General features: G+C 56.0%; 3 protein-coding genes across 5 annotated transcripts; 1 reads left to right on the top strand and 2 right to left on the bottom strand.

The window, feature by feature from the left end:
• Positions 1-308: 308 nt before the first annotated feature.
• Positions 309-7,415, top strand: ZNF646 (zinc finger protein 646). The gene is made up of 2 exons (XM_082856614.1): positions 309-5,661; positions 6,981-7,415. Exons 1-2 carry the CDS (start codon positions 324-326, stop codon positions 7,100-7,102), a joined length of 5,460 nt encoding a protein of 1,819 aa, XP_082712740.1. The 5' UTR covers positions 309-323; the 3' UTR covers positions 7,103-7,415.
• Positions 7,416-7,534: 119 nt separating this feature from the next.
• On the bottom strand, positions 7,535-12,853 carry PRSS53 (serine protease 53). 2 transcript variants are annotated; one of them, XM_082856555.1, is made up of 11 exons: positions 12,647-12,853; positions 11,674-11,694; positions 11,406-11,568; positions 10,816-11,078; positions 10,518-10,672; positions 10,154-10,373; positions 9,211-9,361; positions 8,881-9,125; positions 8,649-8,794; positions 8,201-8,418; positions 7,535-7,933 (listed from the first exon to the last, which is right to left on the bottom strand). In XM_082856555.1, the coding sequence occupies exons 1-11, from the start codon at positions 12,702-12,704 to the stop codon at positions 7,828-7,830; spliced, it is 1,746 nt and encodes a 581-aa protein (XP_082712681.1). In that variant the 5' UTR covers positions 12,705-12,853; the 3' UTR covers positions 7,535-7,827. The 2 variants fall into 2 exon arrangements, with proteins under 2 accessions (XP_082712681.1, XP_082712680.1); XM_082856554.1 differs by having other exon boundaries at positions 7,888-8,418.
• Positions 12,854-13,157: 304 nt separating this feature from the next.
• Positions 13,158-16,735, bottom strand: VKORC1 (vitamin K epoxide reductase complex subunit 1). 2 transcript variants are annotated; one of them, XM_082856398.1, is made up of 3 exons: positions 16,498-16,721; positions 15,556-15,665; positions 13,158-15,077 (listed from the first exon to the last, which is right to left on the bottom strand). In XM_082856398.1, exons 1-3 carry the CDS (start codon positions 16,668-16,670, stop codon positions 14,869-14,871), a joined length of 492 nt encoding a protein of 163 aa, XP_082712524.1. In that variant the 5' UTR covers positions 16,671-16,721; the 3' UTR covers positions 13,158-14,868. The 2 variants fall into 2 exon arrangements, with proteins under 2 accessions (XP_082712524.1, XP_082712525.1); XM_082856399.1 differs by lacking the exon at positions 15,556-15,665 and having other exon boundaries at positions 16,498-16,735.
• Positions 16,736-22,534: the final 5,799 nt, after the last annotated feature.

Raw genomic sequence — 22,534 nt, 5'->3', positions numbered from 1 at the left:
CAGTTTCCTTATCTATACCTCCAGAGATGAGTCAGGCCTAGAGGAGCTGCCATGTTTGGGGAGCTCGTATGCAGGGAAGTATTAAATGATGTTGCTTCCAGAATAGATCCAGTAGAGAGCAGGTCTCTGGGCATTGCTGCTTGGGGAACCCATCTGTGCCCTCTGATGAACTTGTTGCTCATAGAACTAATAGGCAAAGTTAATTCAGGCTTTCCTTCTGACCACTGCCCCCTGTTCCTAGGCCTTGGACCCTCCACCAGAGGAAGATGCTGCTGCCACCTGCTTGCTCTTCCTGAACCTTCAGGTTTCTGCCACACTGCCCCATGGAGGACACGCCCACCTCACTCAGCTGCTCTGACTGTCAGCGCCACTTTCCTAGCCTCCCAGAACTGTCACGGCACCGAGAACTGCTCCATCCATCTTCCAACCAGGACAGTGAGGAGGCCGACGGCATCCCTCGGCCCTACCGCTGTCAGCAGTGTGGGCGGGGCTATCGTCACCCAGGGAGCCTGGTCAACCACCGCCGGACCCACGAGACTGGCCTTTTCCCCTGTACCACCTGTGGCAAGGACTTCACCAATCCCATGGCCCTCAAGAGCCACATGAGGACTCATGCTCCTGAAGGCCGCCGGCGGCGCAGGCCTCCGCGCCCCAAGGAAGCCACTCCATGCCTCCAGGGGGAGACAGTGTCCACTGACTCCTGGGGCCAGAGGCTTGGCCCTGGGGAAGGCTGGGAAAACCAGAAGAAACATACTGAAGAGACATCTGGCTGTGAATCTGGGCCAGACCCTAGGGCAGCTCTGGACACTTGGGAAGATCCACCCACCAGACAAAGAGAAGGCTGGGAAAGCCAGCCAGATCCTGAGGAGGGCACAGACGGCTGGGGGCCCACCACCAACTCTGCCAGAGACCCACCGCTCCCCACCCCGGCCAGCAGTCTCCTTAGCAATTTGGAACAGTATTTGGCTGAATCAGTAGTGAATTTCACAGCAGGCCAGGAGCCCACCCAGTCCCCTCCTCCTGAGGAGGAGCGACGGTACAAGTGCAGTCAGTGTGGCAAGACCTACAAGCATGCCGGGAGCCTCACCAACCACCGCCAGAGCCACACCCTGGGCGTCTACCCTTGTGCCATCTGCTTCAAGGAGTTCTCTAACCTCATGGCTCTGAAGAATCACTCCCGACTCCATGCCCAGTATCGGCCTTACCAGTGTCCCCACTGCCCCCGCGCCTTCCGGCTCCCCCGAGAGCTGCTGGAACACCAGCAATCCCATGAGGGTGAAAGTCAGGAGCGGCTGTGGGAAGAGAAGGGGATGCCCACCACCAATGGGCACACAGACGAGAGCAGCCGGGACCAGCTCCCTGGTACACAGATGCTAAATGGCTCTGGGGAGCTGAGCACCTCTGGGGAGCTGGAAGATAGCAGCCTGGAGGAGTATCGGCCATTCCACTGTGAGGACTGTGGCCGTACCTACCGCCATGCTGGGAGCCTCATCAACCATCGCAAGAGCCACCAGACAGGTGTCTACCCCTGCTCCATCTGTTCCAAGCAGCTGTTCAACGCAGCTGCCCTCAAAAACCACGTGCGGGCTCATCACAGACCCCGGCAAGGAGCCGGAGAGGATGGGCAGCCATCAGTACTGCCAGCTCCCCTGCCGCTGGCTGAGACCACCCACAAAGAGAAGGAGGTCCCCACCGCCACCGTGGACCACCGCCCCTATAAGTGCAATGAGTGTGGTCGGGCTTACCGGCACCGGGGGAGCCTGGTGAACCACCGCCATAGCCATCGGACAGGAGAGTACCAGTGCTCACTCTGTCCCCGCAAGTACCCCAACCTCATGGCCCTGCGCAACCACGTGCGGGTACACTGCAAGGCTGCTCGCCGCAGCACAGGCCCAGGGGCCGAGGGTCCCCTCGGCCGCCGCAAGGTGGAGCTCCCAGCTGACCCAGTGGGAGCAGAGGCAGCCCCCTGTTCAGATCAGGGACCTGGGTGCAGACGTGAAGAGGGGGCCACCGATGTCCCGCCAGCAACAGATAGGACCGCGCCACAGATATGTAGCCTGGGTGGCACGCTCTTTGAAGACCCTGAGAGTCTTGAACGTCACGGCTGGAGCCATGGGGAAGGGGAGAACGGCAGGACCGAGACCAGGGTGTCACCTCCTCGGGCGTTTGCCTGCCGAGACTGTGGAAAGAGCTATCGCCACTCAGGCAGCCTCATCAACCACCGGCAGACCCACCAGACGGGAGACTTCAGTTGCGGGGCCTGTGCCAAGCACTTCCACACCGTGGCCGCCATGAAGAACCACATGCGCCGCCACAGTCGGCGGCGGAGCAGGCGGCACCGGAGGCGGGCTGGCAGTGCTGGCGGTGGGCGAGAAGCTGAACTCCCGTCAGGCGGGAGCTGGGCCCCAGAGCTGGTGGAAAACGGTGAGGGCCTGAGCCGTCCCCAAGACCCTTCAAGGCAAAGTCTGAGTGGAGCCGAAGGCAACGTGGAAAGTGATGGGAGCTGTTTGCAGGCTGCAGCTGAAAGGGACAAATGTGGGCTTGAGAGGGATGAGGCCTGTTTCCAGGGTGATAAAGAGAGCAGCGGCACTGAGGAAGGACTGGAAAGGAAGGAGGCCTGTTTCCTTGACAACTTGGACATCCCAGGCGATGAGGAGAGCAATGGGACTCGCTTCTGTGGTGGCCCCCCTGGGGTGGAGGAAGACCAGAAACCAGCCCCTGGCCAGCCCAGCTCCCCTTCCCACTCTGCCAGAGCCGCTGCTGGCTGGCAGGCTGAGGTCTCCCACACGTGTCCTGACTGTGGACATTCTTTCCCCCATGCTGCTGGCCTGCTGAGCCACAGGCCCTGCCACCCACCGGGCATCTATCAGTGCTCCCTCTGCCCGAAGGAGTTTGAGTCCCTGCCTGCCTTGCGTAGCCACTTCCAGAGCCATGGGCCCGGGGAGGCAGCATCCGCACAGCCCTTCCTCTGCTGCCTCTGCGGCATGATCTTCCCTGGGCGGGCTGGCTACAGGCGTCACCGGCGCCAGGCTCATGACTCCTATGGTATGACTGAGGGCTCAGAGGAGGAGGGGGAAGAGGAAGGAGCAGCAGGGGCAGGCTCCACCCATAGCCCCCCACTACAGCTCTCGGAAGCAGAACTGCTGAATCAGCTGCAGCGGGAGGTCGAGGCGCTGGATGGCGCCGGGTATGGGCACATCTGTGGCTGCTGCGGTCAGACCTACGATGACCTGGGCAGCCTGGAGCGTCACCACCAAAGCCAGAGTTCTGGGAACACCAATGGCGAGGTTCCCAGCCTCATTCATCACCCGGGAGAGTCAGGTGATGCCACAGGGATGGCTGCAGATGGCACCTTTGAGGGCACGGTGACCTCTTTTTCTGGGGAGGGTGGAGACACAAAGTCTGGAGAGGGAGTAGGTGCCACGCTTGCAGACAGCCTTTGTATGCCGGGTGGGGAAAGTTCTCTGGAGACCCAGCCCCGCCCCTTCCGCTGCAACCAGTGCGGCAAGACCTATCGCCATGGGGGCAGCCTGGTGAACCACCGCAAGATCCACCAGACCGGAGACTTCATCTGCCCCGTCTGCTCGCGCTGCTACCCCAACCTGGCTGCCTATCGCAACCATCTGAGAAACCACCCGCGCTGCAAAGGCTCTGAGCCCCAGCTGGGGCCCGTTCCAGAGGGAGGAGGCAGCGGTGAGCCCCAAGACATGGCAGAGGAGGGCCTCGGGCAGGCAGAGGTGGAGAAGTTCCAGAAGGAGCTTAAAGTGGAGCCCCTGGAGGAGGTGGCGAGGGTGAAGGAAGAGGCCTGGGAGGAGACCACTGTGAAGGGGGAAGAAATGGAGCCGAGGTTGGAGACCGCGGAGAAGGGCTGCCAGACTGAAGCCAGCTCTGAGCGGCCCTTCAGCTGCGAGGTGTGCGGCCGGTCCTACAAGCACGCCGGCAGCCTCATCAATCACCGGCAGAGCCACCAGACCGGCCACTTTGGCTGCCAGGCCTGCTCCAAAGGCTTCTCAAACCTCATGTCCCTCAAGAACCACCGGCGCATCCACGCGGATCCCCGACGTTTCCGCTGTGCCGAATGTGGGAAGGCCTTCCGCCTGCGCAAGCAGCTGGCCAGCCACCAGCGGGTCCACATGGAGCGCGGTGGGGCTGGGGGCTCCCGCAAGCTGCCCCGGGAAGATCGGCCCTTTCGCTGTGGGCAGTGTGGGCGGACCTACCGCCATGCCGGCAGCCTCCTGAACCACAGGCGTAGCCACGAGACGGGCCAGTATAGCTGTCCCGCCTGCCCCAAGACCTACTCCAACCGCATGGCCCTGAAGGACCACCAGAGGCTGCACTCGGAGAGCCGGCGGCGCCGAGCTGGGCGGTCCCGGCGGGCAGCTGTGCGCTGCGCCCTCTGCGGCCGGGGCTTCCCTGGCCGGGGATCTCTGGAGCGGCACCTGCGAGAGCATGAGGAGACCAGAGGGGGTCAGGGAGGCCCAAACGGCACCGAGGGTGGTGAGGGGAACCTGGTCGATGACCAGGGACTAGAGGACCGGTGGTGCGGTACTGAGTCGGTACCCCTGCTGGAGGCTGGAGTCATGAGGCCAGCGGAGCAGAGTCAGAGCCCCCTCAAGGCAGCAGGTTTAGAAGGCACGGAGCCAATGTCCTGGGGCACGGGGAAAGCAGATGGGTGGCGAGGAGACAGAGGACTGGTGAATCATGGTGGAGATTGGGTTCCTGGGGGTCACGTACCGACCAAGCCAGAAGACGAGTCAGGGGACAGTGTCCCCAGGAGTCCTTGCCACCTTGGCAATAGCCAGCCCAATGGACCTAGTCTGATTCCCATGGATAGCTGGGATAATGGAGACAGCAGCCCTCAGCCGCAGCCGGAGAGCCACTCCTTTTCCTGCAGCCCTTGTGGCAAGACCTCCTGCCAGTCGGAAGGGCCCTGGAAACACAACACCCACAAGACAGACCGTCACTATTGCCTGCTCTGCTCCAAGGAGTTCTTGAATCCTGTGGCCACCAAGAGCCAGAGCCACAACCACGTAGCTGCCCAGACTTTTGCCTGCCCTGACTGTGGCAAGGCCTTTCGGTCCCACCAGGAACTCGCCAGCCACCTGCTGACTCATGCCAGGGGCCTCAGTCAGGTGTCGCCCCTGATGGAGGCCAGAGGTCCCAAAGCTGGGGCTGTAGAGGATGAGGTGGATCTCCCTGGTCAAGTCCGGAAGGCCCCATCAGAACCCCCCAGGGCCCCAGGAGAGAATGCCGGGAGAGCTAATGGAGGCCAAGGCATCAGGTCCGCAGCGGCTGTGGACGAGGAGCGGCCCTTCCGCTGTGCCCAGTGTGGGCGTTCCTACCGCCATGCCGGTAGCCTGCTGAACCACCAGAAGGCCCACACCACTGGACTGTATCCCTGCTCCCTCTGCCCCAAACTTCTACCCAACCTGCTGTCCCTTAAGAACCACGGCAGGACCCACACGGACCCCAAGCGCCACCGCTGCAGCGTCTGTGGCAAGGCCTTCCGGACAGCTGCCCGGCTGGAGGGCCACGGGCGGGTCCACGCACCCCGGGAGGGGCCCTTCACCTGCCCCCACTGTCCCCGCCACTTCCGCCGCCGCATCAGCTTCCTGCAGCACCAGCAGCAGCACCAGGAGGAGTGGACAGTGGCCAGCTCTGGTATGGGGACATGAATGGGCTTGGGCAGAGGATTGGAGGGTCCCAGAGGAGGAGGGCACATAGTAGAGGGTAAAAACTGGCTCCAAGGGGAGCAAGGAGTGAGAGGATCACGTGGATTTCAGGAGGCGGCCAGGGCTGGGATGTAGAGAAAGCTAGTTTGCGCATGCTGCCTTTTGAGTGGCTGAGATCTGAACCCCTGGAGGCTACCTTACCCCAAGGTGAATAGGTAGCCTGGTGGGTTGGGGTAGTCAGGGGTGGTAGGGAGTGGTCAGGGGCAGAGGCAGCTGCCGGAGCTCCTCTGCTGTGCTGGAGCTAGAGAGGAACGGTCTTTTTGTTTTGGGAGGGGAGGTAGCTGGGTGCCACCTGGCTGCTGCATCCGGACACTCCCCTGATCCAGCCAATTAAGTAATGATTTCTAGAGAACAAGATGGTCTAGGTTCTGCTCTTCCCTAGAGTAGGCAAGGAGCCAGGGAAAAAGGAAGGGGGCATGGGAGACGCCCCCAGACTGTGGCTTCCATGCTGACCTGGTCGGGGAACAGGGTCATTAGTTGGCACCCAGCTCCCTGTCCCTGTTTCCCCGAATCTTGTCTCTGCTCCCCCTCCTCTTTACTTGGAAACTAGACCCTTGGCCCTTTCCCACCTCTATTGGCCCACGTTTCTTCTCCTTCCCTTTATTCAACCTTCTTCTCTCTCTGCTGTGCATTTCCTTTTTGGGATCCAACCAAACCACCCTTTCCACCTGCACACCTGCCTTCCCGCCGGCACACCTTTAATTGGAGGACTGAGTCACAGATAATTGATTCTTTGAAACCAGGCCCAGCTATAGCAACAACAGTTATCAGCCCCTATTTCCCTTCCGTCAAGGGGAATCTCCAGGGAAAGACACCTCCGCCCAGCCTTGCTGGAGGACGAGGCTGCAGAGGAATGGGAGAGCCTGTTCCCTCAGCAAGTCCTGGGCTTGCTCTCCACCTCCCCTAGGGATCTGTAGCCCTTCTCCCAGGGCCACTTCCATTTAGTGGCCCCCAAAGTGGGTGTCCCTGAGATGGTGGGCCCCTTGACCAGAGATTGTCAGGGCAAGGAGGGGTGGGTGGTGAGATTCCCCTGAGAGTGCTGATAAGACGGCTTTCAGGATAAGAGTTCTCGTGACCCCAAGGGAATGAGTGAGGAGTTAGTTAACCAGGTCTGGGGAAATAATTGGGAGTTCTCACACAGGCCTTGGGGGCAGGGGCTGTGGGGAATGGCCTGCAGGGCTAGGGAGAGGGAGGGGTACAAGCTGTGTGGGGTTTGTGCCCTCAGTTGCCTCGTCTTTCTCTCCCCAGGAACCCCAAAGGCACCAGCGGCGGGCAGAGGGGACTTGTCATTGCCCCCTCCACCCACCCCCACGACCCCACTCCTGGACCCTTCACCCCAGTGGCCTGCAGACCTCAGCTTCTCCCTCTGAAATTCAAGTTTCCAAAGATCAGAATACGGGGTAGGGGGAGGGCAGATTGTAGGGAAAGTCTTGATCTTGTTTTGCTCAGGAGTAGTTTGGGCATCCCCAGCTCTCTTCTCCTCTCCTCCTGCAAAGAGGACCCAGATCTGGCTTCTTTCCCACGGAGGGGGTGAGATGTTCCTCCCGTCCTGTCCTTCAAGGACCTCCTTTCCCCTGCCTTTGTCACCATGCTCTTCCCTGTGACCAGCCCTGCAAGAAACCCAGTGCCAGGCTCTGCAGCCAGGCCACCCTCACCAGCCAGATTCCAACACTCGGGAGAGGCAGATTCAGAGAGAGAGCCATGGGTGGGAATGTTGCCTGTGGAAGGGGGGAGCCCTTTACTACAATTTGTAATTTATTTTCTAAAGTCTATTTTGTAACAATTTATTTAAGTTTAAAAAAACAGGAAAATTGCTCCCCCCAAAAAAAGAAATTTTCAAAGTACATGGCTGGTGTGGTTGTATCTGAGGGGATGATGAATAGGGAAAGCTGGGGACGCCTGCGTTGGACCGCAGAGCTGGACGTGGAGGGGGCGTCCACAGGGGAGGTCTCCCTGTGCTGCAGAGGGGAGCGGGGGCAGCTGTCAGTCGGGGCAGGCTCCTTCCCAGAGCCCATTGCGCTGTCGGGCCTGCCCCAGTGGGGGACAGGGTCGGGGGGGATGGCAGAGGGGCAGGGGCAGTGACGCAGGAATTGCCTCACTGTGACCGCAGCATCCCACAGCCACCTGTCAACAGCCGGCTGGCTGGCCTGTCAGGGAGAGGAAGGAGGATGGGGCTGGCCTCGTCCTCACAGCTTCCCTCCCTTCCTCCCTTAGAGGAAGAGGAAGGAGGCGCTCCTCAGCCCCCATGACAGATGAGAAAAGTGAGGTCCGAAGAGGCTGAGAGGCGTGCTCTCCCAGTCAAACAATGACAAGAGCCAGAATTTGAATCCAGATGGGTCCGTCCACTGCTCCACTCCACCCAGGGCAGCTAGAGGTGGGTCAGGCCAGACCCTGCCCTGCCCTGCCCCAGGTCGAGAGAGAAGGTGTCTGCGGAGGCAGTGTTGGCACGAGGGCCCAGGGCCACGTACTCTTCGTTAGCCGGGCAGCTTTCAGGCTCGGCCTCAGGCCCTGGCTCCTCGGCGAAGTAGACCCGCCATTCCAAACTGCTGACCCAGTTCTCATAGGTGGGGAGCATTGTAAAGATGGCAGGCCTTGCCGGGCCTTCGCAGGCGTCTCCGAAGCTGTGCAGCCCAGCCAGGAACCATGTGCCCCTCACTTCCTGCACCAGCGGTGCCCCCGACAGGCCCTGTCAGGGGTCAGGGGACACTGGTGACTTCCTCCTCTCCCGAGGCAGCTTCACGGGGCAGAGGGGGCTGAGGCCGGGGCTGGGGGCCTGGCTCTTTGGGAGCCAGTTGGCAGAAGGGCTGAGTTTCGGTGAGAGGTCTGAGGCCAAGCTTGGCAGAAGGTCTGTTCATGAGCGGCAGCGCGAGGGGTGCGAGGGGTCCGTGGGGTGAGGACAGGGGGAGTGGGGCTCACCTCACAGCTGGGCGGCTCACCCACAGCACTGGTGCACATCGTCCGTGGCAGAATGGGGGTTCTGTCGCTCCCAAGGGCTGTGTGCAGGCGGCTACAGGCCCTGGACCCCAGGAGGGTCACAGGCACTGTCTGAGGGGAGCTGGTGCCTGCAGGGTGACAGAGAAGACCCAGCTGCTGCCTCGGCCTCTAGGCTAGATGCACAGCTGCTGGTGGCCCTGTCCTACCTACATACCTGCTCCTTGGTGGTCTAGCCCCAGGACCCAGCCGTGTTCCCCATCAGGCAGGTGGTGGTCCGCGTAGGGCAGGCAGAGGGGCCGCAGGCTGGAGCCCAGTGTTACGGGCTGGGCCAGCAGCAGGAGGGCCACGTCATAGCCCCCCTCTGGGTGGCTATACATCCCATGCAGGGTGACTTTCTTCAGGCCCCGCTCCTCTGGTCCGGCCCCCAGGCCTACAGTCCACTCCTCTGGGGTCTGGCGCCTGTGCAGGGGACAGCATTGACAGCACTGGGTGGCACGGCTGCCAGCAAGGGTGGGGGCACAAAGGCAAGGGAGACGGGACTCACCCAATGAAGCAGTGGGCAGCAGTCAGCACCACCTCCTCGGACACCAGGGCTCCGCCACAGGCCAGCTTCCCTCGGTGCTTCAGCGTGGCGTCCCAGGGCCGTGGGGAGGGAGCTTCTGCCTGGGGCCCGTCTCTCCTCAAGGATCCACAGGCTGAAACAGACGGATTACATCATCTGCCTTCCTGCTAAGTGCTCACTGCATGCCAGGCCCCGTGCTAACCGCTTCCCATGTGCTATCAACCATCTTCACAATATCCTTTTAAGTTGAATCTTGCTTGCCCTAATTACCGAAGGTAACCAAAGTTCCAGAGAGGTTACGTGACTTTCTAGCTCAGTAACCACAGGCAAATAGCCAACCTGAGATTCAAAATCCAGGGCCTAAGCTTTTAACTCTGATGGTCCAGGATCATGGGAGTGGCCTGCTCATCATTCCCTACCCCGCCTGTCTGCACCCTTCTGGGCTTGGAGTGGCCCCAGAACTCCTGGCTCACCAGTGCTTCTCTTAACATCAAGAGAGAGCTTCCGCCTCAGGAATTATTTTGCATGCAGTTTGCATGTTAGTCACTTACTGCCAGAATTAATGCCCCACTGAGCGGGAGCCCTGCCCTCTCCAATCTCATGGAGTTCCTGCTTGGAAACTTGCAGCCTACCCCAAAACCTTCAGCCAGATCCCAGAAATTCCTCATCTTACCTAAACCCCAAATTCATAAAGTTCCAAAGCATCTATGCCTCTTAGCCGTAAATGGAGCTGTTCCCATCCTGGGGGCTGAAAGGGGCCTTGTAAGCCCCCTCATTAGCCCCTGGCAGCGTGTGGATACCCTGTATCAGTTTTCTATTCTCAGCTGAAATTTGTTCCACTGTGGCTTCCACCTGCTGCCCAGAAGTCATGCAGCCCTGAGGGGAGGTCCCCCCACGTCCCGCTCCTGACACTCGCTGTTCATACCTACACAGCTGTCCTCATCACTGATCTCTGGGGTCTCAGCGTCCTGGGCTACAAAGGCTGCCCCCTGAGCTTGAGCCTGGAGCCAGGAGCTGTGAGCAGTCACGTCGGTCAGCAGCACAGGAGTGTCTTCCTGGGCACAGTCTGTTGCAAAACTGATGATCCCAGCTTGAACCCAGTGTCCGTCAGGTTCGCGGCACAGCACGGGGCCCCCGGAATCTCCCTGGAGCCAAGCAGTGTTGTCAAGGACAGACACCTGAGCCCCAGCCCTGGGCGGACACCCTCTACGTGTGTTCCTTCCCACCAGTCCCTGTGGATTGAGTGCCCAGCCCCCTCCTGTTCCCTTCCCTTGTCCTCCCCCTCAGACCTGACAGGGGCCCTGCACCCCGGGCTGGGGACCTCCACACAGCATCTCAGGCCGGGCCGGGCTGGCCAGCAGCCGCTGGTGCAGGCGGTTGTAGAGACAGTTACACGTGGGGCGGCTGATCAGACGCAGGTGTATATTCCGTAGGGCCCTGGGAACTGGTGAAAGAGAGGGGGTTGGGGCTGGAGTCTGGGCTCGGAGGAGCAAGGGAGACCGGGAACGTGGACAGTTGGCAGCTGAGGCTGTGTGACCTTGGGCAAGCAGAGTGCCCCTCTGGGCTCCAGCCTGGGTCAGCACTTACCGTCATTGTCCTGATCCCAGCCAGTGGCCCAGCAGTAGGTCCCAAAGGGGAAGCGATGGGCAGGTTGAGGCAAGCAGAGGGGTGTGTGGGTCACGGGGTGGGCGAGCCGTAGCAGGGCCAGGTCCGAGCCCTGGCTGTAGTGCTTATAGTCCCTGGGCAGCTGCACAGCCGTCACCCCCACCTCCTCAGCCCCTGGGCTCAGCCCCTCGTGCTTCAGAGAACCCAGGACAACTGACCAGGAGTGCAGTTCCGTGACTGTCGCCCTGGAAGTGGGGGGGACAAGACCCAGGCATTAAGTGCAACGGGGGATGGTGACACCATGGGAGACAGCACAAAGTGGGTGAAAGATGGACAGAAAACCTGTGGCTTTAAGCAAAGTCCATCCTTCTCCCAACTCAGATGTCTCATTTGTAAGGCTTCTACCATGAAGGGCTGTGAAGATTAACTTGATAGTATGTACCCGGCACATGGCATATTTTTAATAAATGGTACTTTGTTACTCTAGGGGCAGGGCTCAGTCTTGAGGGGCTTGGGGACAAATCATTCACCCCCAAAGCCAGAAACCCTGTTTGACCACAGCCGTGACTCACTTTTCTAAGCAGTGGGCCGCAGTGAGGACCCAGCTGTCCGCCACCAGGGACCCGCTGCAGATGTGGGCCCCCTGCCTCCTCACACTGGCCTGCCACGGCCACTCGCCAGGAACAGTGTTGCCCTCCTGAGGTGTGGAGGGGCCAGGGCCACGCTGCCCGCATGCTGTGGAGAGGTGGGGGTCAGGGTGACAGCAGGCCCCTGTCCTGCCCTCACCCCCGGCCCGACCCAGACCCAAGTAAGGCCCAGGCCCCACGGCCCCAGACTTACCATGCTGAGCTGCTTGAAGACCTGGGAAGAGAGAGACACAGGTGAGCCTTGGGGCAGGGAGCCTTACCTGCCCGGCCCAGCCTTGGTGGAGGGGGCAGGTTTGGGGGGATTGGTGTGGGCTGCTGCTATGACTCTGTGGCGACCTCACCGGCCCCTCCCAGAATTAAAATATTTATATGAGGTCGAGAAACAGCTTGTATTGGAAGCTATTCAGAGTGTACACTCAGTCATTAATTCTTCTGTCTCAGCCGTGCTCAGCACTCCTGGGCCTGAGCGGCAGGGCCTGGGGTTCAGCTTGGGACCAGGCCAAGCCTCCTCCAGGCCGCAGGACCCCCAACTCCTGCCCCAACTGCTGAGTCAGAGAGGCGGCCTGTGCATGTGAAGAGCATTAGCTTAATTGTGCCCTGCGCTGCAGAGGCCTAAAGGAATAATTAGAGGCCTGTGTCATGTCCAAGTTGGGGAGGGCATCAAGAGATCGAGACTCACCCCGCCCCTGTTCTGACAACTCGGGCTCCGCCATCTTTCCGGAAACCACCAGAGACTCTACCAAAGGGTCCCCTGCCCTGCCTCTTCCCCATCACAGGCACACACAAACACACCCATTGAACATCTGCTCCAGGAGAACCGGGACGTATGTAAAGGCGGGGAGACTGAGGCCGCAGAACCCCAGAACTTGCCTAAGGTCATTCTGGAAGTAGAGAGGCAGATGGGGCCACAGGGCGCACACACAGGCATAATGACAGTTCCTGCAGACACACACTATAACAGCCCAAGGAAATCATACCCATTTGGACACAGGTGGCCACATACCCCTCCCCAACACACACAGCCAGACACGGTTACGTTGCCACAGGCTGACTGTGGCCTCCCGGGCAGGCACTCTCTCACACACCAAGCTGCAGGGGGCTACTAGGGTAGAGGACAGCCCCCGAACCCCACCATACCGCCTCCCCGGCAAACACGGGTGACTCACCCTCTATGAGAACCACGGCTCCCAGGATGAGCAGCCTCGGTCCCCAGCTCCCCTTCATGCTGCTCCAAGCCACTCTGCCGCCTGTGCTCTGGTTCTCCGAGAAGCCACCTGGATCTCCCTAGCTCCACCCCCAACTTGCTAGGAGTCGGGAGTCATTGCTTTTCCTGGGCTGGAAGGGAGCCAGCAGTTTCCAGCTCTGGGGCTGTGGCTGTGTGACCTGGGCTGTTCACCGCCTCTCCCTGGGCCTCAGCCTTGGCCACACTGCCTGGGTTCAAATCCCAGTTCCCCCTAACACTTGAGTGACCTTGGACAGTTAGCCCGTTTGTGCCTTGACTGAAAAACTCCAAACTGTTGAGTGTAAAAGTGCTTAGACCGAAGCCTAGCAGAGTAAACTTGCTCCCAAGCGTGGGAGCTGTCCTACTGGGACAGGTGAAGGGCATGGTGGGCAGGCCTTCCCCAGTTCTCACTCTTCATTTCAGCTTCCCTCCCAGGCCTGGGTCCAAAAGGGTTTCATTTATCTTCTCCTAGTTTGATTCAGAGGCAGGGTGTACAGGGCTAGGTGTCAAGGGGCCAGGCTGTCTGCTTCTTGCTGGCTACGAGACTAGCAAATCTCAATGCCTCTCTGCTACCTTCCCGGGAAACAGGGCCACATGGTGCCCACCTTCCTAACAGGTGTTGGAAGACTCAATTAGGAGGGAGGAACACTCAGGATGCATCCTTTTCCTCTTCCTGACTTCTAACTCAGAACAGACCAGACTGTTCAGGGACCCTGACCCCAACCCAGAGGCAGCTGTGGCTCCGGTTAAGAACATAGACACCAGAGCCATATGGCCCTGGTGAATTCAAGTCCTGAGGGCTCCCTAACCCCCTCCCCCAAACTAGCTGTGTGATCTTGGGCAAATTACTTAGCCTCTCTCTCTGAACCTCAATCTCCTCATCAAGATATACAGTCAGCCCTCTGTATCCACAGGTTCCGCATCTGCAGATTCAACCAACTGCAGATCCAAAAAAAAAAAAGAAAAAAAATCCAGAAAGTTCCAAAAAACAAAACTTGAGTTTACTGCTTACCAACAACTAGCTACCTAGCATTCACATTGTATTTACAACTATTTACATTGTATTAAATATTATAAGTAACCTAGAGATGACTTAAAAGTATATCTTAAAGTATATGGGAGGGTGTGTGTAGGTTATATGCAAATACTACGCCATTTTATTTAATTAATTAATTTTTTTTTTTTGGCTGCACTGCGCAGCTTGCAGTGGGATCTTAGTTCCCCTGCCAAGAATTGAACCCAGGCCCACGGCAGTGAAAGTTCCAAGTCCTAACCACTGAACGGCCAGGGAATTCCCTATGCCCTTTTATGTAAGGGACTTGAGCATTCTCGGATTTTGGTTTGGGGGTGGGTAGGTGAGTCTTGGAACCAATCTCCTGTGGATACCAAGGGATGACTGTAAGAATAATACCTACCTCATACAATTGATATAAGGATTAAAAGAGTTGACATGTCAGGGTCTTAAACAGTGAGTCACATGTGGATAAGTGCTTAGTACATACTGGGAAAAACAAAACAAAAACACAACCTGTACCTGGCCCTCCAGGGCTGCCAAGACTGGCTTGGGGTGGTAGATAAGGCAGCTGGAGGGGTTAGGTTAGACTACAGGAAGAACTTCCCAGCAAGCCTGCATAGAACCAGAAAGGCAGATCTCACATGCTTGGCTGTCCCAGAAGACAAGGCCTGGCTTCTGTGGGTAGGAGGGACAAGCTGCCAGCCCATTTCCTGGGAGTGGGGGCTGATGGCACCCCAGGTCTTGCTGACTCTACATACTGGAGAAGGGACTAACTACCCTTCCCAGCAGGCCCTCCACTCTCGTTCTGACTCACATCTTCCCCTCCCAGAGGAGAAAAGACTGGGAAAGCCCCAACACTAAGGTCCCTGGCAGACAGATGGCTCAGACTTGGCTAATTTATTTAAGGAATTTTATTGCTCTGAACCATCCCTCCTTGGGCAATAGCAGGAACTTTGGAAACCAGTCTTTGGGGACAGAGGCAGAGGCACTAAGGTGAAGGAAACAGTGTGGCATGTTTGGTCCGTTGTCCTGTGTGGGAGTATGGCAGGGGCAGGTTGCAGACTCTTCTAAGGATCCAGACGTAGCCTCCTTGGGCAAAGATCACAAGCCAAAGCAGAGCAGATGAGGTCAGCCTGGCTTGGGGTGAGGGCTCAGTGCCCCTTGACCTTGCCCTGGGGTTCCTGGACCTCCCGGAAGCTCAGCACCATCAGGCCCACATTGATGGCATAGGTGGTGATGCAAACAATGCAGAAATCATAGAGCACAAAGAACAGGATCCAGGCCAGGTAGACAGAACCAGCTAGAGACACCAGGGAACTCAACACCAGCAGGACAGATGCCCAGCGGCCCTGTAGGCAACCTGCAAGGCAGAAAAGGGTCAGGCATGGGCTTCAGGCATGGGCTTCAGGACTAGCTACCTCTAGAACACGCCATGACTCCATGGTGCCACCCAGATGGCAGGGGCTACTGGGGAAGAGTCTCTAAAATGAGAGGCTCTGACAGGCTCCGCCAAGGCCTTGGTTCTCCTAACTGTTCAATGATCCCTGGGACTCAAATAGTGAATTTTCCTGCTGAGCTCTACATGAGATGAAAGATAAGCAACCCTTGGTTTTCCCCCAGAAAGGAACTTCTGAGTCTTTTCCAGAAAACTGGGCTCCTATGAAGTCTCTAAGGGCCCTTCTGGCTCTGACAGTAAAGACTCCTTTAGGTTCCCACCTCCCAGGTGCTCAGTGATGAGCAGTTGGCCATCAGATGTCTGGGTCACCAAGATTGCAAGGGATGGGGCTGGGGTGGCCAAGACAGGAAGGGGCCTGTCATGAGAGCGTAGGGCCGCTCACCTAACAACAACTGTAGTGTGTAGAAGATGCAACCGAATATGCTGTTGGATTGATTGAGGACGCTGTCCTTGCCCAGCACGTGTTCCACCAGTCCGAAGCCCCGGCCCCACCTGGTGCAGGGGAGGGCCCAGGTTAGGAGTGTCAACTGAGTGCCATGGGCCTTATCCTGGGAGGGTTATTTCCAAGAAGCCATCTGGGCTGTCCTTCCCCTTCTAGCCCTTCCCCCAACCCCCACATGAGTCCAAGGGTCAATGGCCTCCAGGAACAGCCTTTCTTTGGTCAGGACAGGATTCCATGTCACTGCCCCTATCCTCCCCCATCCCCAGGTCACACCAGGCCATGGCTCCCCGATAGGTCCCCTTTTCATCCTAGACCTTCAATAAGTCTTAACATGGCAAGGTGAGTATAACCCTTCACCTTGCTTTACAGAGTTACCAGAGACTGGGAAACCAGGGCAGAATCTTTCTGCCCTGGATCCCTAAATCTCCAGCGCCCTGGCCACCCTCTCCCCTATTCTGTTTCAGGTCATCCCACTAACCTAGACCCTCAAGCATAGCCAGATCTGGCCACCTTGTCCCCAGGCAAAGCCATCCTTAAGACCATAATCAAAATAAATTAAAAAGACCATAATCAGTCCCTACACTCGACCCCACCTCCCCGTCCTGCCCGGTCACTTATTCCTTGTCATCAGGATTCACGTGCACTCTCCCTCGAATAACCCCAGTCCCCAGCACTATCTGACCCCTCTACTCCACCACACTCCTGTCTCGTACACACCCGTCTCGCCAGGCAACGTCCCCTTCAGCAGTCCGGCTTCGTGCATCCGCTCCCCGGGCACCCCAATCCCAGATTCATCTGGCAACCTGGTCGCCATGCACACCTGGTCCCCATGCACCGCTCCTACGAGCAGCGGGTCCCCCAAGGCTTCACTCGCGCACGCACCTGGAGGAGAAGACGCGCGAACAGCTGATGGCGGTGCCCACGTCGCAGAGCGCGCGGTAATCCCGGTCCCGGGCGCGCGCCGCCTTCACGTGCAGCGCGTAGAGAGAGAGTCCTAAGCCCGCGAGGCAGAGCGCGAGCCGCGCCCACCCAGGGCTCCGCCAGGTATTGCCCATGTCTTCTGGTATCGCCGGAGGCGCCAGCCGGAAGGGAACCAGCCACGGAGCAGGGGCGGGGCCGGATTTGGCCACGCTCTCTCCCGCCCGTCTGGCTGGGTGACTGGTCTGTTGGTCTCACACTCCCTGATCCAATTGGCTGTTCCCAGGATTTGGCAGAAGTGCTGCCTGGGTACGAAAACTGCTGAGGAATGCTGGGACTAGAAAACCGGATTAAGGGACGTGGGTACCTACTGATTTGACGGCCTGCCAGGCATGATGGGAATTGTAGTCGGGGTGGCCGCAATGCCTCAAGGGTAATGGAGTCTCCGGAGTTTTAAAAATTTTATTAATCGGGCTAACAGTATATAGAGTTTACTCTCGCCCAAGCCCTGCTCTAACTTTGGAATATCCATGAACTAGAAACCAGAGGATCGGAGAATCCAGCGAATACTGCGATCCGATCAAGAACCACGCGTTTTCCCTGAAATTACTATCTCAGACATTATTAGGACTATAACCTCCAATCCGCCTAGTTTGCCCAGCCATTCCCTCCTGCTGCACCAGCGCCTCCTGCTGGCCGATCTCTCTCTCTCCGTCTCTCCCCCACACGCCCAGCTCCATCACCTCCGCCATACCCTTGACAGTACCCTAACCTTTGTTCTATTGTGGCGCCACCTGGCGAAACCTGAGCCCAGATCAACCCAACAGTCCCTCCTTTCCAAGCCTTTGGTGGGCTAACTGAGCTCCCCACTTCACAGACATAGCAACTATTGATGACCCCTCTCACCTATACTTCCCCTTCCTTCCCATTTGCATTGAAACTTTTCCCCATTTTAGAAGTTGCAACAAATATCCCTTTACAATCAAGTTTTTTGGAAGATTTTACACTCCCAGTCTTTACTTCCTCACCTCTTCCTTGCTGCCCAGCACACCATAAACTAGCTCCTGCCCCCAATACTCCCCTGAAAACTTACGGCTAGTGTCACCAGGATGCTAAATTCAATGCATATTTTTCAGTTCTTATCATGCTTGGCCTCCCAGCAGTATTAATCACTGTTGGGCACTCCTTCCTGGGAACTCTTGTCCTCCTCTGGCTTCTGTGATATTTCACTCTCCTGATGGCCCCCTTCCTTCTCTGGCTGCTCCTTCTCAGGCCCATTCCTTTTCTTCCAGACAATGTGGCCAGTGGAATAATGGCTCCTAAAGATGTCGGTGTCCTAATTCCTGGGACCTGTGAACATGTTAGTTTACGTAGCAAATGGGAATTAAAGGTTGCAGATGGAATTAAGGCTACTAATCTGCTGATTTTAAAACAGATTATCCTATGGATCCAATGTAATCACAAGGGTCCTTAAAAGTGAAAAAGGGCAGCAGAAGAAGAGATTCAGAGGAAGGTGTGACTATAGAAGAAAATCACAAAGAGATGCAGTGTTGCTGGCTTTGAAGATGGAGAAAGGGTGTCATGAGCTAAGGAATGTGGGTGGCCTGTAGTAGCAAGAAAAGTTGAAGAAATGGATTCTCCCCTAGGGCCTCCAGAGAGAAATTTTCTTTTTTTTTGGCCCAGCCATGTGGCTTGCAGGATCTTAGTTCCCTGACTAGGGATCGAACCTGCAACCCCTGCATTTGAAGGGTGGAGTCTTAACCACTGGACCACCAGGGAAGTCAAAATTCATGTTGTTTTGAGTCACTAAGTTTGTGGTAGTTTGTTATAGAAACAATAGGAAACTAATACAGAGGACTAAGACTTAGACCAGTTTCTCACTTCTTTCCACAGTTTTCTGGAGTGTTCCTATATCCATGACTGACTTCCCCCTGAATGAGTCATCTAAGAGGGAGCAAGGTGGAAACCACAGTATCTTTATGACTTAGCCTTGAAAGTCTCATATTGTCATTTATCCTATTCTGTCAGGTCAGCCCTGTTCAATGTGGGAAGAGACTACAGAGGGATATAAATACCGGGAGGTGGGAATCATCGAGGATTCACACAAATCACCACAAAAATAATGACTTAAGAGAAAAACAATCATTTTATTTTCTCTCAGTTTTTAGGGGTTAGGCATTCAGTACGAGAATTTTGGCTGGGTAGTTCTGGCTCACATAACTGTGGTCAGATTCTGGCTAACGCTGGAACGATGGGAGGCTGATAACCTGGCCTCTCTCTCTCTTCTTGCAGTCTCAGGGGCTATTCGTGTATCCCTGTAGCCTCTCCATAGGCACTAGTTTGGGCTTCCTCACAGCATGGCAGACTCCAGGCTACAATAGCCAGTTTCCAAAGTTGTCTTCAATGATTTCCACCTCCTGGGATTCATAACATTGTGTAGTTTCTTCCCACACGAAATAGGGCTGATCTGACCCAGTAGGATAATACAGAAATGATGGTTTGTGACTTTGGCGGCTAAGTCATTAGGATATTGTGGCTTCCATTTTGCTCTCTCTTAGATCACTAACTCTGGGTGAAGCCAGTTGCCATGTTATGAGGACACTCAAGCAGCCCTAAGGAGAGGTCCACTTAGTGAGAAACTGAGGCTTCCTGTCAACAACCAGCACTAACTTGCTAGGCATGTGAGAGAGCCACCCTGGAAGTGGATTCTCTAGCATCAGTCAAGACTTCATGTGACTGTAGTTTTAGGCAACATTTTTTTTTTTTTTTGGCAGCACCGTGCAGCTTATGAGATTTTAGTTCCTTGACTAGGGATTGAACCCAGGCCCTTGCAGTGAAAGCGAAGAGTCCGAACCACTGGACCATCGGGCAACATCTTGACTGCAACCTCATAAGCAACCCTGAACCAGAACCACCAGCTCAGCTGCTCCCAAATTCCTGACCCAAAGAAACTGTGTGCGATAATAAACATTTATTGTTTTGAGCTGCTATATTTTGAGGGTAATTTGTCACACAACAATGGACAATTAATACAGGGCAATCAGACTGCTTATGTGGTAACTCAGGACTCCAGTAAAAGTTCTCCAGGGAGCCAAGTGGAAGCTGCATCATCTTTTATGATCTAGCTTCATAAGTCATCATATAGTATCCCTTCCACTGTAATCACAAATTTGCTTAGCTCTAATGGGAAGGAACACAGAACTTCACCTCTTGATATGAGAAGTGTCAAAGTCACATTCTAAGAAATTCATGTGGGCATGTGGGGTGGGGCATCTTTGGGAAACACAAACCGCCACATGAGGCAACATTGTTTCCACTGATGTCTTCCCTTACTCCTTCCAGGTCACAGCTTCTGAACTCTGACCTGAGCCCAGATCTCTTTCCTGGGCTCCACACCCCAGAGCAGAAACACTTCTTGGACATCACCATATGTACGTCTCACAGGCCAATCAGATGCAATGCAATGCACCCCAAACTGAGCTTCTTACCTTCCCCAAACCTGGCCCTTCTCTGGGGTTCCCATTTTAACCATGGCCCCCCCCCCCAATCCACCCAAGCCACTCCTCCTGGACCACTCCCTCATTCCCTATAATCTATGCAGACCTCTACCTTGACCCAAACCATCATCACCTCCCACCTAGATAAATGCAGTAGCCTCATCTTTGGTCTCTCAGATATATTTATCTCTTACCCTAAGATACATTCTCCATACAGCAGTCAAAGTACCTCTTTGTCAAAAATTAAAAGATGTAGTTTTGTCACTCTGCCTTTCAATAGCTCAAGAAGAAAGCCCAATATTTCTTCCATTTATTTAATAAATGTTTATTGATCACCTGTTATGTGCCAGGGACTGTGTTAGGGGCACAGGATAAATCAGTATAGCAGACAAATATTCATACTGTGGGCTTACATTTTAGGAAAAAAACTGAGCAATTACTATGATAAATACATAAGTATATAGTATGCTGTCAGTGATACATGCTACGGATAAAATAAAGAGTAAAGCAGAAGGAATTCCCTGGCTGTCCAGTGGTTAGGACTTGGCGCTTTCACTGCCTGGGGCCAGGGTTCAATCCCAGGGAACTAAGAGCCCAAAAGCCACACAGCGCGCGCGGCCAAATAAACAAATAAATAAATAAGAGTAAAGCAGTGTGAGGGGAATGGGGGTGGTTGCAATTTTAAATAGGGTGATCAGGTTGGGCTTCATTCAGCTGACATTTGGGCAAAAGCTTACAGGAGGTGAGGGATTAAGCTATGTGGAAATCTAGGGAAAGGGTGTTCCAGGCAGAGGGCACAGCTAGTGAGAGGTGGAACGTGCCTGGTATGTTGAGGGAAAAACAGGTGGGCCAGTGTGGCTGTTGCCATGAGTATGGGGGGTGAGGACGGAACGGAAAGAGGGGACGGAGGAGTCGTTCAATCTTTCTGGGTCTCTGTTGCCCCATCTGTAAAATGAGGATAATCACATTACCTCAGAGGTTCGTTATGAAGATGAAACGAACACATGTAAATCTCTTAGAAGAGAGCCTGACCAACGGGAAGGTGGACTCTTGGGGTGCAAGTCCAACCTCCACCGCCGGGAGGTAGCAGCGAGTCCCGGCCAGGCTGGTCCAGCGCGCAGGGTCAAATACACTGCCGGCCACGTGAGCGCCGGGATCCGGCACGCTTCAAGCCATCTTTTGCTTCTCTGCGCACTTCGGCCTTCCCAGCGGGAGCACCCTCCCCTCTCCCTTTTAACGCTGGCTCAAGCCCTGCCTTCCTCCAGCCGCCTCCAGAGCTGAGCGTCCTCCCAGCTTCACTCCAGGGTATTGCCGGGATGCGGGAAAAGAAAGGGTGGGAATGGTGTGGGGATGAGAGGCGAAGAGAAAATCCAGAGACTCAGGGAGCCCCTTCCTCATGATCTGTGCAGACTTTCCCCCAGTCCCTCAGGCAGGCCAGCCGGTGGTGAAGGGTCCCACCTCTGCTGAAGTTTAAAGACAGCTCCAGGGAATTCCTTGGTGGGCGAGTGGTTAGGACTCCATGCTTTCACTGCCGAGGGCCGGGGTTCGGTCCCTGGTCCGGGAACTAAGATCTCTCAAGCCGCATGGCTCAGCCAAAAAAGAAAAAAAATTTTCAAAAACAAAACAAAACAGCCCCCCCCAACTCCAAAATATCGCCTGCTTCACTTATCCCTTTGCTTTAAAAATTTAAACTATTTAGAAAATACATGACCATGGTGAAGAAAAATCTGGTCTGTATAAGTACACACAAACACACACTGAAAAGTCTCTCTCCCATCATCGCCTGCTTGGAAAAACTGTCTTTTCACTGGTCTCTCTTCGTTTGGTCTCACTGGTCCCATCACTACCGCCAGAGCATTCTGTCTAAGGAGCAGATCTATCTAGATAAAACCCTTCAGTGGCTTTTTTTTTTAATTAGTTAATTAATTGATTGATTTTATTTCTGGCTGTGTTGAGTCTTTGTTGCTGTGCCGGGCTTTCTCTAGTTGCGGCGAGCGGGGGTTACTCTTCGTTGTGGTGCGCGGGCTTCTCATTGTGGTGGCTTCTCTTGTTGCAGAGCACAGGCTGTAGATCGCGGGCTTCAGTAGTTGTGGCACTCGGGCTCAGTAGTTGTGGCTCGCAGGCTCTAGAGCTCAGGCTCAGTAGTTGTGGCGCACGGGCTTAGTTGCTCCACGGCACGAGGGATCTTCCCGGACCAGGGCTGGAACCCGTGTCCCCTGCATTGGCAGGTGGATTCTCAACCACCGCGCCACCAGGGAAGCCCTCTTCAGTGGCTTCTTACTACTTCAGGACAAATGCACACTCATCCTTCAAAATCTGGCTCTGGTCACCTCATTCAGCTCCTCTCCTCCCAGACTCCACATGCTCCAGGCTCTTCCCTGTCCTGACATGTCCTTCCCACTCCAGCTCCTAGGCCTGGCCAGTCCTGCTCACACTGCACCTATACCAATTTCCCAGACCTTCCTGTGTGGCTCTTAGCACAACTGATGACACGGAAATTGTCT

Source organism: Leucopleurus acutus (assembly GCF_964270905.1).
Source record: "Leucopleurus acutus genome assembly, chromosome: 16".
Taxonomy (NCBI): domain Eukaryota; kingdom Metazoa; phylum Chordata; class Mammalia; order Artiodactyla; family Delphinidae; genus Leucopleurus; species Leucopleurus acutus.
The sequence above is the reverse complement of the archived record's forward strand: the minus strand, read 5'-3'. Positions and strand labels throughout refer to the sequence as shown.